Source organism: Schistocerca nitens, chromosome 12, assembly GCF_023898315.1.
Source record: "Schistocerca nitens isolate TAMUIC-IGC-003100 chromosome 12, iqSchNite1.1, whole genome shotgun sequence".
Classification (NCBI taxonomy): Eukaryota; Metazoa; Arthropoda; class Insecta; order Orthoptera; family Acrididae; genus Schistocerca; species Schistocerca nitens.
In genome coordinates this window covers 28,322,169-28,339,227 of record NC_064625.1, presented here as the reverse complement: position 1 = coordinate 28,339,227, position 17,059 = coordinate 28,322,169, and the positions used below count along the sequence as shown (strand labels likewise).

The following is a 17,059-nucleotide window of genomic DNA, read 5'->3' as shown; positions in this document are numbered from 1 at the left end:
ACCGGTGTAGCGCTCACCGTTCCGGACTCGACTGGAAAATAGAATGAAATGGTCGTGTGGCACTGTTGGCCGCCGCGTTGCAAGTCTTATGTCAGGTGACGATACATTGGGCGACTTGCATGTCGGTGATGATGAGGCGATGATGAGGACAACGCAACACCCTCTCCACGGGCGGAGAAAATCTCCAACTCTGCCGGGAATCGAACCCGAGTTCGCCCCCGGTAGCAGAGTGGTCAGTGCGACAGACTGTCAATCCTAAGGGCCCGGATTGGATTCCCGGCTGGGTCGGAGATTTTCTCTGCTCAGGGACTGGGTGTTGTCCTAATCATCATCATTTCATCCCCATCGACGCACAAGTAGCCGAAGTGGCGTCAAGTCGAAAGACTTGACCCGACGGGAGGCCCTAGTCACACGACATTTACATTTATCGAACCCGAGCCCGCTGAATAGTAGGCAAGCACGGTACCACTCACAAGGGGAAGGCCTCAGACACGGCCAACCGATTCAGCTCAAATTTGGCAGGTCGCTTGTGTACAACCTAAAACGAAGGAATCTAAGATATTTTGGGTCAACACCCCCGAAATTTTGAGAAAATCGCCCCTAAAGGTCATGACGAGCAGTCGACTCAAAATTGGCGGGATCGATAGAAAATTGTAAATAGAGCATTGTTCATCATCAGGTATAGGGTCCGCAAACGCAAAATTTTCCAGAAATCGAGGAAAGAAACTTTTACAACTGCCGCTTCTGTGCCCACACGGTAAACGCCTTTCGTCGACAGCGCCGATTGCGCAACGGCCAAGGTAACTGGCTGGGGCTTGGAGAACCCGGGTTCGAATCTCGAAGAAACGTAGCGGATGTTATTCTTTTCGTTTGTATTTTTCCATATCTCAATTAACAGGGATAGGAGGGTTAATAAGGTAAGTATTATTATCATTCCTTATTGATTTACTTACGTTATTAACCCTCCTATCCCTGTTAATTGAGATATGGAAAAATACAAACGAAAAGAATAACATCCGCTACGTTTCTTCGAGATTCCGACCCGGGTTTTCCAATTCCCAGCCAATTACCTTGGCTATTGCGCTATCGGCGCTGTCGGCGAAAGGCGTTTACCGTGTGGGCACAGAAGCGGCAGTTGTAAAAGTTTCTTTCCTCGATTTCTGGAAAATTTTGCGTTTGCGGACCCTATACCTGATGATGAAAAGTGCTCTATTTACAATTATCTATCGATCCCGCCAATTTTGAGTCGATTGCTCGTCATAACCTTTAGGGGCGATTTTCTCAAAATTGCGGGGGTGTTGACACAAAATAACTTAGAGTCCTTCGTTTTAGGTTGTACACAAGCGACGTGCCAAATTTGAGCCGAATCGGTTGGCCGTGTCTGAGGCCTTCCCCTTGTCAGCTAAGGAGGCGGACGACTCGACTGGAGACAAGTATCTGTACGAATATTATGAGTATGGTATGCTAGTTGTACAGAAAGAACGCAAGGCTGAAAGGAATATTCCAAGTGAGCATTTTAGAATCGTATGATTTATAATGGAGCAGAAGTTCTACCAAGTGGGATAAATTGAAGACCTCGCGGAAAACTCGAAAAAAAAGCATTGCAGAGGAACTATGGATCTGGAAAGGGGAACGATACAAGAGATCCAATTGGACTCTTGATAATTACAGGTGAGAGATACATTAAAAGACGAACAGTCGCTCGAGTCTCGGTCCGGCACACAGTTTAAATCTGCCAAGAAGTTTCATATCAACGCACACTCCGCTGCAGAGTGAGTCTCATTCTGGAAACATCCCCCAGGCTGTGGCTAAGCTATGTCTCCGCAATATCCTTTCTTCCAGGAGTATTAGTTCTGTAAGGTTCGCAGGAGAGCTTTTGTGAAGTTTGGAAAGTAGGAGACGAGGTACTGGCGGAAGTAAAGATGTGAGGACGGAGCGTGAGTCGTGCTTGGGTAGCTCAGTTGGTAGAGCCCTTGCCCGCAAAAGGCAAAGGTTCCGAGTTCGAGTCTCGGTCCGGCACACAGTTTCAATCTGCCAGGAAGTTTCATATCAGCGCACACTCCGCTGCAGAGAGAAAATCTCATTCTGGAGTAGTTTTTACTGTTTTCATTGACTTAGAGAGCACCTTTCATAGAGTACAGTAGAATACAGTAATGGAAAGTCGGAGAAAGACTGGAAAGATAGAAGACTGATTAAGAATCTATACTTACAGCAGAAAATATGAGAACAGGTTGGGAATGAGATGACAGAGGAAAGCACAACTGGAAGAGGGGTGAGGCAAGGTTGCTGTCCCTCCCCAGTACTGTGTGACATATATTTCGAGCATATTATTGATAAATGTTTGAAACGAAAAAGAGAAATGCGAGTTTGGTAGGAGGATAGAATGTATACGATTTGTGGATGATACTATGTTATTCGCAAAGAGCGAAAGAATTATGACTGGAATGTTAAAAGAATGAAATAAGACTTGCGAAGAATTCGCAATGAGAATTAATAAGAAGAAGATAGATTGTCTGGTGATAAGTGCACCAAAAGTAAGAACAACTTTAAAGTTAGACCTGGACATACAGACCAAGTTATTGCTTTCAGATATCTGGAAAGCACAGTTACAGAAAACATGAGATGCAGCAAGGAGGTGAAAACGCGTATAGCAATTCTCACGGAGGCTTTTGATAAGAAAAGAAGGTTTCCAGGTGGGTGCATGGACAGGGACGTGAGGGAGAGACTGGCGAAGTGCTTTATATGGAGCGTGGCACTGTATGGGGATGAGACATGGATGCTGAGGAACGAGGAAGAAAGAAGAATAGAAACATTTGAGATGTGGATTGGGAGGAGGATGGAAGAAATGAAATGAGTAGACAGTGGAAATGAGGGGGTGTTGAGAAGAGTGGGGGAAAGGAAGAGAGATATTTTTAAGGTAATCAGGAATAGAAAACACAACGGTCTTGGACACTTGTTTACTGATGGATGCTATGGAAGGGTGAATGAAAGAAGGAGAAGACGCAGAAAATACCAGATGGTGGATAGCATAAACATAGGAAACAATTATGAGAAAACGAAGAGGGTAGCAAATGACAGGACTACATAGAGCTAAATCCTGTGCCCTCAGGCAGAACTCGGTGGATGATGATTCTACAAAGCAAGACTGAAGCAACGTATTGTGAGTTAAAATAATTTATTCGGGTAGTTAGAGGGAGCCAAACATTAATTGCGATTGGGTAATGGAATTCTGTAGTTGCAGGGGGAAGAGATGGAGAAATTGCTTATGAATATGGACTTGGTGAAAGGAATGAAAGGTGAAGCCAACTGCTAGGATTTTGCACAGAGCAGAATTTAATAACTGCTAACATTCAGTTCAAGAATCGTGAAGGAAAGGGGACCAGCAGACACCAGAAGGTTTCAGATAGTTTAAGTAATCGTAAGACAGAGATTTCAAACTAGATTTTATATTGCAAAACATTTCCACAGTCACATGTGGACTCTGTAATTTATTGGTTATGACCTGCAGACTAAAACCGAAGAAATTGCAAAAAGGTAGGAAATTAGGGAGATGGGGGCTTGGATGAATTGAAAAAACCAGAATTTATTGTGACTTTCAAAAGGAACATTCGACAACGATTGAATGAAACAGCGCAATGGAATAGAAGACGAATGGGTTTCTTTCAGGAGTGAAATAGTGAAGGCCGTAGTGAAGGATCGAATAAAGAAGAAGACAAGGTCAAGTGAAATTCGTGGTGACACACGAGTTAGTGGATTTAACTGAGGAAAGGAGCAAATATGAAAATGCAAAAAATGATACAGGAAAAATGAGATTGACGGAAGGTGCGAAACGCAAAACAGAAATGGCTAGAGGATAAATGTAAGGCTGTAGCAGCATGCATGAATAAACAGACAGATGCGGGTTACTGAAAAATTCAGACAAATTTTGAGAAAGAGAAGCAGGTGTATAAAAATCAAGAGCTCAGGAAGCAAGCGAGTTCTAAGAAACAGAGAACCAAAGACTGAAAGTCGAAACAAATGTGTAGAATCACTGTACAAAGAAAACGAAGTTGAAAAAAAATATTATGAAGAAGGAAGAGGAAGTAGATGAATGTCAGATGAGGGACGGGATACTGCGAGGAGGATTTGGTCAGAGCACTGGAAGGCGTAGTTGAAACAGAGCACTTGGAGTAAACGACTTTGCCTTAGAACTACTGACAACGACAACAACGACAAGGCTGCTCTGATTGGCACGCAAGGTATATAAGACGAGTAAACTATTTCCGGATTCTTATAAGTATGCAACAACCCCATTTCCAAACGAGGCAGTGTCTGAGTGGTAGGAATATTACCGAACTATCAATTTAATAAGTCAGGGTTGTAAAATATTGACACGAATTCTCTACAGAAGAATGGAAAAACTAGTAGAAATCGACTTCATGGAAGATCAGTTTGGATTCTGGAGAAGTATAGGATCACCTGAGGCAGTACTAGCACTTATCTTAGTTTAAGAAAAGGCAAATCTACGTTTTTAGACTTATGAAAATGTTGACTAGGATACTCTGTTCTGAAGGCAGTGGGGGTAAAATACTGGAAGAGAAAGGCTATTTGCAACTTATGCAGAAACGAGACAGTAGTCGTAAGAGTCGAGGGGCATCAAAGGAGAGCTATAGTTGAGAAGAAAGTGAGAGAGTGGTTGTAGTCTATAACTGACATCATTTGGTGTGCACGATGAGCAAACAGTAAAGGAAACCAAGGAGACATTTGGAGAGGATATTGAAGTTGAGGGGGAAGAAAAAAAACTTTGATGTTTTCCGTTGATGTTGCTGTGCTGTTGGAGACGCAATTAACTTGAAAGATCAGTTGAGCAGACTGCCTTAAAATAAAGAAAAATAATCTTAAAATTAAAGAAATATGTGTGTGAATCAGGGCATGAGAGGGAAATGGGGAGAAGGAGAGAGAGAGAGAGAGAGAGAGGGAAATGGGGAGAGGTGGGGTGAGAGAGAGAGCGAGAGAGCGAGAGAGAGAGAGAGGGGGGGGGGGAGGGAGGGAAGGAGAGAGGGGGAGAGAAGGAGGGTGGGAGAGACAGAGAGAGAGAGGGGAGGGGCGAGAGAGAGGGGGGTAATGTGAACGTGCTGCTACGCACCTCCTTGGTGAAGTATTGATCGACGTTCTCCTGCGGCTGGGAGCTGAGTCCTCGCACCAGGTCGTCGAAGTTGTCGCCCTGCTCGATGATCTCGGGCCGGTTGAAGTGGTCGCTCAGCCTCAGCGCCGAGAAGCTGTCCCTGTGCTCCGTCACCAGGCTGACACACACAACGAACAGTGCAGCCGTTAGGTTACACAGCGACACACGAAGAAGGAATTACATACTCGCTATTTACTTTTAATCTGTTATGTGCAGTCTGAAACAGACAATACGTTGCTCACAAAACGATGTACGTTTTTGTGGTCTTCATTCGGAAGACTGATTTGATGCAAATCTCCATGCTAGTCTACCTCATGCAAGACTCTCCATGTCCGTGTAACCACTGCAACCCACATTCTTCTGAATATGCTTACTGTGTTGATCTCTTGGTCTCTGACTTTTATTCCCCTCCTTTTCCCCTAATAATAATTAGTGGTCCCTTGATGTGGCAGAATGTTCCTTATCAACTGATCCCTTCTTCTGGTCAGGCTGTCTCACAAATTTCTCTTCCCCCTCATTTCTGTTCAGCACTTACTAATTAGGTTATCTACCCTTCTACTCTTCATCATTCTTCTGTAGCACCACATTTCGAAAGCTTCTCTTCTCTTCTTGTCTAAACTGTTTATCGTCCATGTTTCACTTCCATACATGGTCATACAAATACACTACTGGCCATTAAAATTGCTACACCACCAAGATGACGTGCTACACACGCGGAATTTAATCGACAGGAGGAAGATGATGTGATATGCAAATGATTAGCTTTTCAGAGCATTCACAGAATGCTGACGCCACTGTCGACACCTACAACGTGCTGACACGAGGAAAGTTTCCAACCGATTTCTGATACACAAACAGCAGTTGACCGGCGTTGCCTGGTGAAACGTTGTTGTGAGGCCTCGTGTAAGGAGTAGAAATGCGTAGCATCACGTTTCCGACTTTGGTAAAGGTCGGATTGTAGCCTATCGCGATTGCGGTATATCGTATCGCGACATTGCGACCTTGCTGCTCGCGTTGGTCGAGATCCAATGACTGTTAGCAGAATATGGAATTGGTGGGTTCAGGAAGGTAATACGAAACGCCGTGCTGGATTCCAATGGCCTAGTATCACTAGCAGTCTACATGACAGGCATCTTATCCGCATGGCTGTAACGGATCGTGCAGCACGTCTCGATCCCTGAGTCAACAGATGGGGACGTTTGCAAGACAACAACCATCTGCACGAACAGTTCGACGACGTTTGCAGCAGCACGGGCTACCAGCTCTGAGACCGTGGCTACGGCTACCCTTGACGCTGCATCACAGACAAGAACGCCTGCGATGGTGTACTCAACGACGAACCTGGGTGCACGAATGGCAAAACGTCATTTTTTCGGATGAATCCAGGTTCTAGTTACAGCATCATGATGGTCGCATCCGTGTTTGGCGTCATCGTGGAGAACGCACATTGGAAGTGTGTATTCGTCATCGCCATATTGGCGTATCACCTGGCGTGATGGTATGGGGTGCCATTGGTTATAAGTCACGGTCACCTCTTGTTCGCATTGACGGTACTTTGAACAGTGGACGTTACATTTCATATATGTTGCCACCTTCAACAGTGGACGTTACATTTCAGATGTGTTACGACCCGTGGCTCTACCCTTCATTCGACCCCTGCGAAACCCTACATTTCAACAGGATAATGCACGACCGCATATTGCAGGTCCTGTACAGGCCTTTCTGGATACAGAAAATGTTCGACTGTTGCCCTGGCCAGCACATTCTCCAGATCTCTCACCAATTGAAAACGTCTGGTCAATGGTGGCCGAGCAACTGGCTTGTCACAATACGCCAGTCACTACTCTTAATGAACTGTGTATCGTGTTGAAGCTGCATTGGCAGCTGTACCTGTACACGCCATCCAAGCTCTCTTTGACTCAACCCCCAGGTGTTTCAAAGCTGTTATTACGGCCAGAGGTGGTTGTTCTGGGTACTGATTTCTCAGGACCTATGCACCCAAATTGCGTGTAAATGTAATCACATGTCAGTTCTAGTATAATATATTTGTCCAATGAATACCCGTTTATCATCTGCATTTCTTCTTGGTGTAGCAATTTTAATGGCCAGTAGTGTACTTTCAGTAAGGACTGCCTAACACTTAAACCTATTTTCGATGTTAACGAATTTCTCTTCTTCAGAAAATTCTTTCTTGCCATTGTCAGTCTACATTTTATATCGTCTCTACTTCGGCTGTCATCAGTTATTTTTCTGCCCAAATAGTAAAACCTGTCTACGACTCTGTGAGTCTTGTTTGCTGCTCTAATTTCCTCAGAACCACCTCACATAATACAATCACATTCCATTATCCATGTTTTGCTTTTGTCCATTTTATATCCTCCTTTAGAGACACTGTCCATTCTCTTGAACTGCTCTCCTAAATCCTTTGTTGTTTCTGACAGAATTACAGTGTCATTGACAAATCTCAAAAAAAAAATTTTTTTTCTCCATGAACTTTAATTCCTACTCCAAATTTTCCTTTTGTTTTGTTTACTGCTTGCTCAATGTACAGATTGAATAACATTGGGGATAGGCCAGAACCCTGTCTCACTTCCTTCTATACCACAGCTTTTCTTTCGTACTCCTCGACTCTTACAACTGCCACCTGGTTTCTATACAAGTTGTAAATAATTTTTCGCTTCCTGCATTTAACCCCTGCTACTTTGATAATTTCGAAGAGCGTTTCTGTCAACTTCATCTAAAAGCTTTGTATAAGTCTACAATTGCTAGAAACGTAGGTTTGCCTTTCCTTAATCTATGTTCTAAGATAAGTCGTAGGGTCAGTATTGCCTCGTGTGTTCCTACATTTCTCCAGAATCCAAACTGATCTGCCCTGATGGGCCTTCTACCAGCCTTTCCATTTTTCTGTAAAGAAATTGTGTTAGTATTTTGCAGCCTTGATCTATTAATCTGCTAGTTCAGTAATATTCACACGTGTCACCACCTGATTTCTTTGGAACTGGAATTCTATTCTTTTGAAGTCTGAGGCTGTATCATCTGTCTCATACATCTAACACACCAGATGCAAGAGCTTTTTCGTGGCTGGCTCTCCCACGGCTATGAGTAGTTCAGGTCGAATGTTGCCTCCTTCTGGGGCTTTGTTTCGACTTAGGTCTTCCAGCGCTCTATCAAATTCCTGTCGCAGAATCATGTCTCCCATGTCATCTTCACCTAGAGCCTCTTCCATTTCGGTAATATTGCTTTCAAGTATATCTTCCATATGTAAACCCTCTATATACTCCTTCCATCTTTCTGCTTTCTCTGCTAATAGTATTGATATAGGTGGTTCTTTTTTCTCCAAGGCCTCTTTAATTTTCCTGTAGGCGTTATCTATCTTTCTTCTGGCGATATTTGCTTCTAAATCTTTCCATTCGTCCTCTAGCCACTCCCGCTTAGCCATTTTGCACTCCACCCATTCGGTGGAGTATTTCATCATCGCTAGTATCGTAACGAACCACTTAAAGCCGGATGAATTTTCTACTCTTCCCGACATGGTAACGCGAAGTATACCGCAAACACCTCTGAAGTCGGGGTATGATTTGTCGAGCCATATAGCGCTATCTATGCTTGCCATGCTATAGAGGGCTATGCAGGGCATCCATAAAATACCAGTGTCGTTTCATAAACCATAACATGGAAATTATTAGTGACAGAAAATAGTGATTTGCTGTAAAACATTGAGCCGCTCTCAAAGTTTCTTCTTGGAACTACGTTGCTCAACAAAAGGTTGGAATACTGTCGTAAAATGTAGACTTCGATACTAGAGGTCTTATTGACGTACGCATATCATGCATTATCCAGTTAGCCGGCCGGTGTGGCCGAGTGGTTCTTGGCGCTTCAGGCTGGAACCGCGCGACCGCTGCTGTCGCAGGTTCGAATCCTGCCTCGGGCATGGATGTGTGTGATGTCCTTAGATTAGTTAGGTTTAAGTAGTTCTAAGTTCTAGGGGACTGATGATCTGATATGTTAAGTCCCATAGTGCTCAGAGCCATTTTTGAACCATTTTGAACCATTACTACTGGCATGATTTGTGGCCGTTTCCTATTCATATAAACACACCGCTGCCGCAGCGCACGCCGCGAGCGGTTCAGTATCGACAACAGCTTCATTCAGTTTGTGTTCAGCATTGCAGTAACACGACACGTAGAGGCATACAATACTTTGACAGAGTCAGGATGGTGCCTTTACTTTCAGCAAGATGTTGCTGGTCGGTTATGTGTCACTCAAAGTGGTGTGTCTAAGCTGTGAAGAAAGTGAAGAGAGATGGGAAACGTGAATGATAGACCTCGCAGTGGTCGTCCTCATACGACGACACCAATGCGAGATCGTTTCCTCCAGCTGTTGGCTCGCAGGCGCCCAACATCAGCTGCCAGAAATATTGGAAATGACTCCTCCCAGGCAACAGGAATTCGTATCTCAGATCAAACAGCACGTATCAGATTGCATTAGGGTGGTTGCAGCTTACCAATGAGAAGTTTTGCAGTGAACCAACATAACCGGCGCGATCTAGGACCTTCGCTCTTGCACATCAACATTGGACCATTGGAGAATGAAGCAGTGTCACGTTTGCTGACGAGACCAGGATTGGTTTGCGACCGGACACTACACGTGTTAGAGTTTGGAGAACGCCGATACGTCCAGCAAGTCCATCCGTTTCCTGGCGGAAGTATAATTTTCTGTGCGGGAGTAATTACGGGACGTTGGACCTCTCTAATTCCCATCTACGCCAATTTGAGAGGTTCCAGATACCTCCAAGGGGTCCTACAAATTACTGTAAGGTCCTGCAGACCCGTGAAGTGGGTGACAATTTCATCCTAGTCGATGACAATGGAAGACCGCACTGTACTCTAACAATGTCTCAGTATCTTCAATGAGGCAACATCAACCGAATGCATTGGGCACCACAGTCCCCAGATATCAATGCAATTGAGCATGCATGGAATCTGTTGAAGGTGGCCACTGCACAGCGTCGAAATCCATCTATCTTCCGGACCTCACTGAAGCTGCCATTGAGGAATGGGACCCCATATCCCAAGATAAACTTGACGATCCCATCCAGAGCATACCTCGCAGAGTGAGAGAAACCATTCGTGTGTGCGAAGGACACACACACTACTAAAGACTGATACTCATCGTCATGAGACAAAAATTTTCACTGTTTTTGTTTTAAAGATGTACACTAAGGATCTTTTTTGTTTTCTACTGACTTTTTATAACTAACATAAATCATTGTTGTTTTCAGAATAACTACTTTAATTTTATTAATAACGTATTGTATAAACCTCAGTGGGTGTACTACAGGAAGGCATTGTAGTAAACTCTATGAAATTCCGAACTTTTTTTGAGGTGTATATGTTGCAGCTTCGACTTAGCTGCATCAAAATGTCGGCAGACTAGGAGAAGGTGCAGTGTCTCGTTCGGTGTGCAGAAATCAAATATGTGACAGCAGTACCGCGAAATTATCAACCCCAGTACTGGAGAAAAAGCCAACGGCCTTGCCGCAGTGGTAACACCGGTTCCCGTCAGATCACCGAAGTTAAGCGCTGTCGGGCTGGGCTAGCACTTGGATGGGTGACCATCTGGTCTGCCGAGTGCTGTTGGCAAGCAGGGTGCACTCAGCCCTTGTGAGGCAAACTGAGGAGCTACTTGCCTGAGAAGTAGCGGCTCCGGTCCCGGAAACTGACATACGGCCAGGAGAGCAGTGTGCTGACCACATGCCCCTCCATATCCGCATCCAATGACGCTTGTGGCCTGAGGATGACACGGCGGCCGGTCGATACCTTTGGGCCTTCATGGCCTGTCGCTGCGGCAGCGGTGTGTTTACATGAATAGGAAACGGCCACAAATCATGCCAGTAGTAATGGTTCAAAATAGTTCAAAAATGGCTCTGAGCACTATGGGACTTAACATATCAGATCATCAGTCCCCTAGAACTTAGAACTACTTAAACCTAACTAACCTAAGGACATCACACACATCCATGCCCGAGGCAGGATTCGAACCTGCGACAGCAGCGGTCGCGCGGTTCCAGCCTGAAGCGCCAAGAACCGCTCGGCCACACCGGCCGGCTAACTGGATAATGCATGAAATGCGTACGTCAATAAGACCTCTAGTATCGAAGTCTACATTTTACGACAGTATTCCAACCTTTTGTTGAGCAACGTAGTTCCAAGAAGAAACTTTGAGAGCGGCTCAGTCGGGAGAAAAGCGCTGCCAGAAACAAGCATAATGGGAGGGATCTATGAAACAGACAGGCAGTGTCAGAGACCTTCCTCGAAGGCCAGCCGGTGTGGCCGAGCGGTTCTAGGCGCTACAGTCTGGAACCGCGCAACCACTACGGTCGCAGGTTGAAATCCTGCCTCGGGCATGGATGTGTGTGATGTCCTTAGGTTAGTTAGGTTTAAGCTAAGTTCTAGGGGACTGATGACCTCAGAAGTTAAGTCCCATAGTGCTCAGAGCCATTTCAACCATTTTTGAACCTTCCTCGAAGTGGACGTCCACCTGTGTCTCAAGCACGTGTTGACAGTAGAGTACAGCGTACACGTCAGTGTAGCCCCCAGAAGTCAATTTATTGAGAGGTGGACTGTTCGCGATGGCCCAATCCCACGCCATTTGTGGAGTTACGTCAGGGATTGCAAGTACAGAACACCGGTAAATGACCCTTTGTGCGCGAATCAACGAGGCAATGAGAAATGTTAATGCTGCTGTGGTGCCTTGGTGCTCTGCGAGTGACGGGTGGGTTTCACCCTGAAATTCTGACACAACAGAAAGGAAAAAAAAACTTTCAGAACTGATAATCGTTTTGCAGCGAACCACGATGCCGTATCTAAATATACTCATGCTCATAAATTAAGGATAATTGCAGAATGTGGTGCCACACAACGTGGCACTACACAAAACTAGCGCTAACAGCATAGGCACATAGGGAACACACACGACACAGATCTGTAAGTCCACGGTACTGGTGGTAAGATGTGAAAACCGTCCCGAAACATATGTGCTGCAAAATGCCATTGTTTCCTGAGCATGTACCCCGACATCAACATGGGGACACAGGCCACACAACGGGTTGGCATACTCTGGATCAGATGGTCGAGCAGCTGCTGGGGTATAGCCTCCCATTCTTTCACCAGTGCCTGTCGGAGCTCCTCAAGTGTAGTAGGGGTTTGAAGACGTGCAGCGATACGTCGACCGAGAGCATTCCAAACATGCTCGATAGGGTTTAGGACTGGAGAACAGGCAGGCCACTCCATTCGCCTGATATCTTCTGTTTCAAGGTACTCCTCCACGATGGCCGCTCGGTGGGGCCGTGCGTTATCATCCATCAGGAGGAAGGTGGGACCCACTGCACCCCTGAAAAGGCGGACGTACTGGTGCAAAATGACGTCCCGATACACCTGACGTGTTACAGTTCCTCTGTGGTTGGCTCTGAGCACTATGGGACTTAACATCTCAGGTCATCAGTCCCCTACAGTTCCTATGTCAAAGACATGCAGGGGTCTACGTGCACCAATCATAATCCCACCCCACACCATCAAACCATGACCTCCATACAGGTCCCATTCAAGGACATTAAGGGGTTGGTATCTGGTTCCTGGTTCACGCCAGATGAAAACCAGGCGAGAATCACTGTTCAGACTATACGTGGACTCGTCCGTGAACGTAATCTGGGACCACTGTTCCAATGACCATGCACTGTGTTCTTGACACCAGGCTTTACGGGCTCCCCTGTGTCCAGGGGTCAGTGGAATGCACCTTGCAGGTCTCCAGGCCAATAAACCATGTCCGTTCAGTAGTCTGTAGACTGTGCGTCTGGAGACAACTGTTCCAGTGGCTGTGGTAAGGTCCCGAGCAAGGCTACCTGCAGTACCCCGTGACCGTCTGCGGGCACTGATGGTGAGATATCGGTCTTCTTGTGGTGTTGTACACTGTGGACGTCCCGTACTGTAGCGCCTGGACACGTTTCCTGTCTGCTGGAATCGTTGCCACAATCTTGAGATCACACTTTGTGGCACACGGATGGCCCGTGCTACGACCTGCTGTGTTTGACCAGCCTCCAGTCGCCCTAGTATTGTACCCCTCATAACGTCATCAACATGTGTTCTTTGAGCCATTTTCAACACACAGTCACCATTAGCACGTCTGGAAACGTCTGCACTCTTACTCGCTGCACCGTATTCTGACATGCACCAACACACCTCTGCATATGTGGACTGCTGCTAGCGCCACCGTACGTCGACCGCAGGTTAGATGCACCGCATGGTCATACCCCGAGGAGATTTAAACCCGCAAACCGCCCACCAGAGCGTTGTTTCACCATCTATCAGCATTATCCTTAATTTATGAGAGCATGAGTGAAGTTTCCAAATTATGATTTGTTTGAAATAATAGGGGGATTTTGTGGACACTGGGTGAAGTCAGGAGGATACGGATGTTGTGGAGTACTCACTGGAGGTAGCCCTGGATGTTGCTGTGGAAGTAGCGGAAGGCGGCCGTGGCGTGTTCGTTGATGACTCGGGGGTCGGCGGTGTGGTCGTAGTCCTGTGCGTAGCCCTCGCCGTAGGAAAGCACGTTGTGGGTCTTCACAGTCTCCCAGCCTGCAGGACAACGCAGCAGACATTAACACAGAAATTGTGTGAGGCCTCAATGAAAATCGGGAAGCAAAGAAATGGGCTTTTCTTTACTACCAGCAGTGGTGGATAGATATGGGGGGGAGGGGGGGTGGTCGCGGCCACGCCCCGCCCCCGCCCCCGCCCCCCTCCCGCGACGCCCCCTGACATTGACTGTTCTATTGATGACGTAATTAACCAATTTGCCAGGAAGAATAGACGCACACAGAATTCATCATTTAAGGAAGAGAACCATAATTGTAACTTTTTTATGTCATAAGACTAGCTATACACGGCGAACTTCGTTCCGCCTCCGAAAATCTTTATATGTTATAGTTGACCCGGCAAACGCTGTTTTTCCATACAAATTATCTCTAGTCAGTAAGAATACTTTATACGTGTAACACAATAGCCGTTGTTGGCGGGAGCTCGTGACACAAACAATAATAATGGCCGAAAACTGTGTAGGGAGTGAGAAAAGCCTTAGGGGGAAGTCCGGCGGTATCGGTCACTATTAGTTCTAGCGTTTCTACGGCAGATCGCGCGGATTTAACAATTGCTGCCGATACACGGCTCGCCCATGAGCACACATACATGGCGGCAATTTCGTGTCGAAACGCGATCGCCAGCATTATGAATAAGGCCAAGGGCACACGCATCGATTTCTATCGTACGTAAAAAAATTGTATGATTAGATTCTTTTAGAGGAACAAAGGAGAGCATAGGAACTTCTTTGTTCTACTAAAGGAATTTGATCGTACGATATGTTTCCATACAGTAAAAATCGATGCGTGGGCTAAATGTCGGTTTGGCGAATGACGCGTGCTACCTAGTTAAACTTCTCGGTCTAGTTACGTCCATTCAAAGAGGGATATTCGATTCGTTGCTTTTGGTACGTTTTCTTTTTACCTATCTATCGAACAGTGAAATATTATCACCGCTAGACACCTGGCAGGAATAGCTGATCAATTCATCAGTTATCGACCGGGGTTGAAAATTATTAAATTACTAAAATCATTATTAAAAATAGGGGTTGGTGGTGGAAGGGTGAAAATGTAGGGTGGCGTGTATTTTTTAATGCCACACCATAACAAAATAAAAATAGAAAGTTCTGTCCAAAAAATAAGAAAAAAATTTTTGGGTGGACCACCCTCATCACTTAGGGGTATCAAAAATAGATGACGACAGATTTTCACACCTACTGAATATACATGTAAAATTTCATTAGAATCGATTGAGCTGTTGATCAAGTGATAATTGATCAGTTATCAACTGGGGTTGAAAATTATTAAATTACTAAAATCGCTATTAAAAAATAGTGGTTGGTGGTAGAAGGGTGAAAATTTAGGGTTGTGTGTATTTTTTAATGCCACACCATAAAAAAATAAAAATAAAAATAAAAAGTTATGTACAAAAAATAAGAAAATTTTTTTTGGGATGGACCACCCTTATCACTTAGGTGTATGAAAAATAGATTACGACCGATTCTCCGACCTACTAAATATACATGTAAAATTTCATTAGAATCGATTGAGCTGTTGATCAAGTGATAATTGATCAGTTATCAACTGGGGTTGAAAATTATTAAATTACTAAAATCGCTATTAAAAAATAGTGGTTGGTGGTAGAAGGGTGAAAATTTAGGGTTGTGTGTATTTTTTAATGCCACACCATAAAAAATAAAAATAAAAATAAAAAGTTCTGTACAAAAAATAAGAAAATTTTTTTTGGGATGGACCACCCTTATCACTTAGGTGTATGAAAAATAGATTACGACCGATTCTCCGACCTACTAAATATACATGTAAAATTTCATCAGAATCGATTGAGCCGTTGATTAGTGATAATTGATCAGTTATCAACTGGGGTTGAAAATTATTAAATTACTAAAATCGCTATCAAAAATAGGCGTTGGTGGTAGAAGGGTGAAAATTTATGGTTGTGTGTATTTTGTAATGCCACATCAAAAATAGAAATAAAAATAAAAAGTTCTGTACAAAAAAATAAGAAAAAAAATTTTGGGGTGGACCACCCTCATCACTTAGGGGTATGAAAAATAGATTACGATCGATTCTCACACCTACCGCATATACGTGTAAAATTTCAACAGAATCGATCGAGCCGTTTCAGAGGAGTATGGCAACTAACACTGTGACACGAGAAGTTTTATATAAGGATGGCATTGTCTTGTATATGTGTATAATCAATTTAAACAAAACTTTCTTAAACTTAAGAGGAAAATCTGGCGTCATTGTCAGCAGAATGGACAGTGGAGCCTGCTGATGGTTGGCTAGTTGGTTGATTTGGGGGAGGGGACCAAACAGCCTGGTCATCAGTCCCATCGGACTAGGAAAGGATTGGCAAGGAAGTCAGCCATGCCATTTCAAAAGAACCATCCCGGTATTCGCATGAAGCAGTTTAGAGAAATCACGGAAAACCTGAATCAGGATGGCTGGACATGGGTTTTAACCATCGTCTTCCCAAATGCGAGTCCAGTGAGCTAACCGCTGCGCCACATCGCTCACTGGTGTCTGCTGATGAGTATAGTGGTTGTTGAGGTACTGACGACATAAAGTGCGTCTTGGTGAGGTGTTTACTCGGCATGATATGAGACTGGGATGCTGTTTATCGAGGAAGATTCACTGTCAGCAGATTTTCTCTATACAGCGACGAAGAACAGAAAAGGTGTGAAACTGACCGGCTCTAAACGTGCATTTGGTCAGCTGTTATGTCAGAAGGTTACCACAAAGGGTTCGTGGATATAAGGAAAAATAATAGACGCTCTCACTGGAGGATGGCCTCGCAGTTCTTGATGCATGTACCAGAATGAGGCTCAAGACTACAAGAATGTATCTTGGTGAGCTGAATGGATAGTAGTATATAAAAGTATAATAGTACCCATGAAGGTGAGAATCAAAATCCAATATGATACATGCTGGTGATTGGTGCAGGTCAAAAACTATAAAAGTGTATCTCGATGATGGTTTTTATCAGCAGGCAATGAGAACGGGCTGAGCGACGAATGTGAGGACCTATTATGTCTGTTGGAGAAATGGTGAGCTGGAGAGTTAGGTGGTTTGGGAGACTGATCTCTGTAGAGATCAGCCTCGATGATGTGTTTTGTTAATAAGATACAAGACTGGCGGGAGATGGGACGCCATGCCCTGTAAAAGATATGCATGAGTTCGTAAAGGGCTAGACCATTAACGAAAGCATGGCTGAGATTGGCATGGTTTTATATCTGTAG

General features: G+C 44.7%; 1 protein-coding gene and 1 pseudogene across 1 annotated transcript in view; one reads left to right on the top strand and one right to left on the bottom strand.

Moving 5' to 3' along the window:
• Positions 1-17,059, bottom strand: part of LOC126215049 (peroxidase-like) — a 276,437-nt gene that overhangs the window by 24,840 nt on the left and 234,538 nt on the right. Inside the window, exons 10-11 of the mRNA XM_049941691.1 lie at positions 13,653-13,800; positions 5,126-5,282 (exon numbers count right to left, since the gene is read on the bottom strand). Coding sequence (XP_049797648.1) covers positions 5,126-5,282; positions 13,653-13,800 — 305 coding nt within the window. The remainder of the gene's footprint in view (positions 1-5,125; positions 5,283-13,652; positions 13,801-17,059) is intronic.
• LOC126215394 (5S ribosomal RNA) lies at positions 10,689-10,806 on the top strand (annotated as a pseudogene).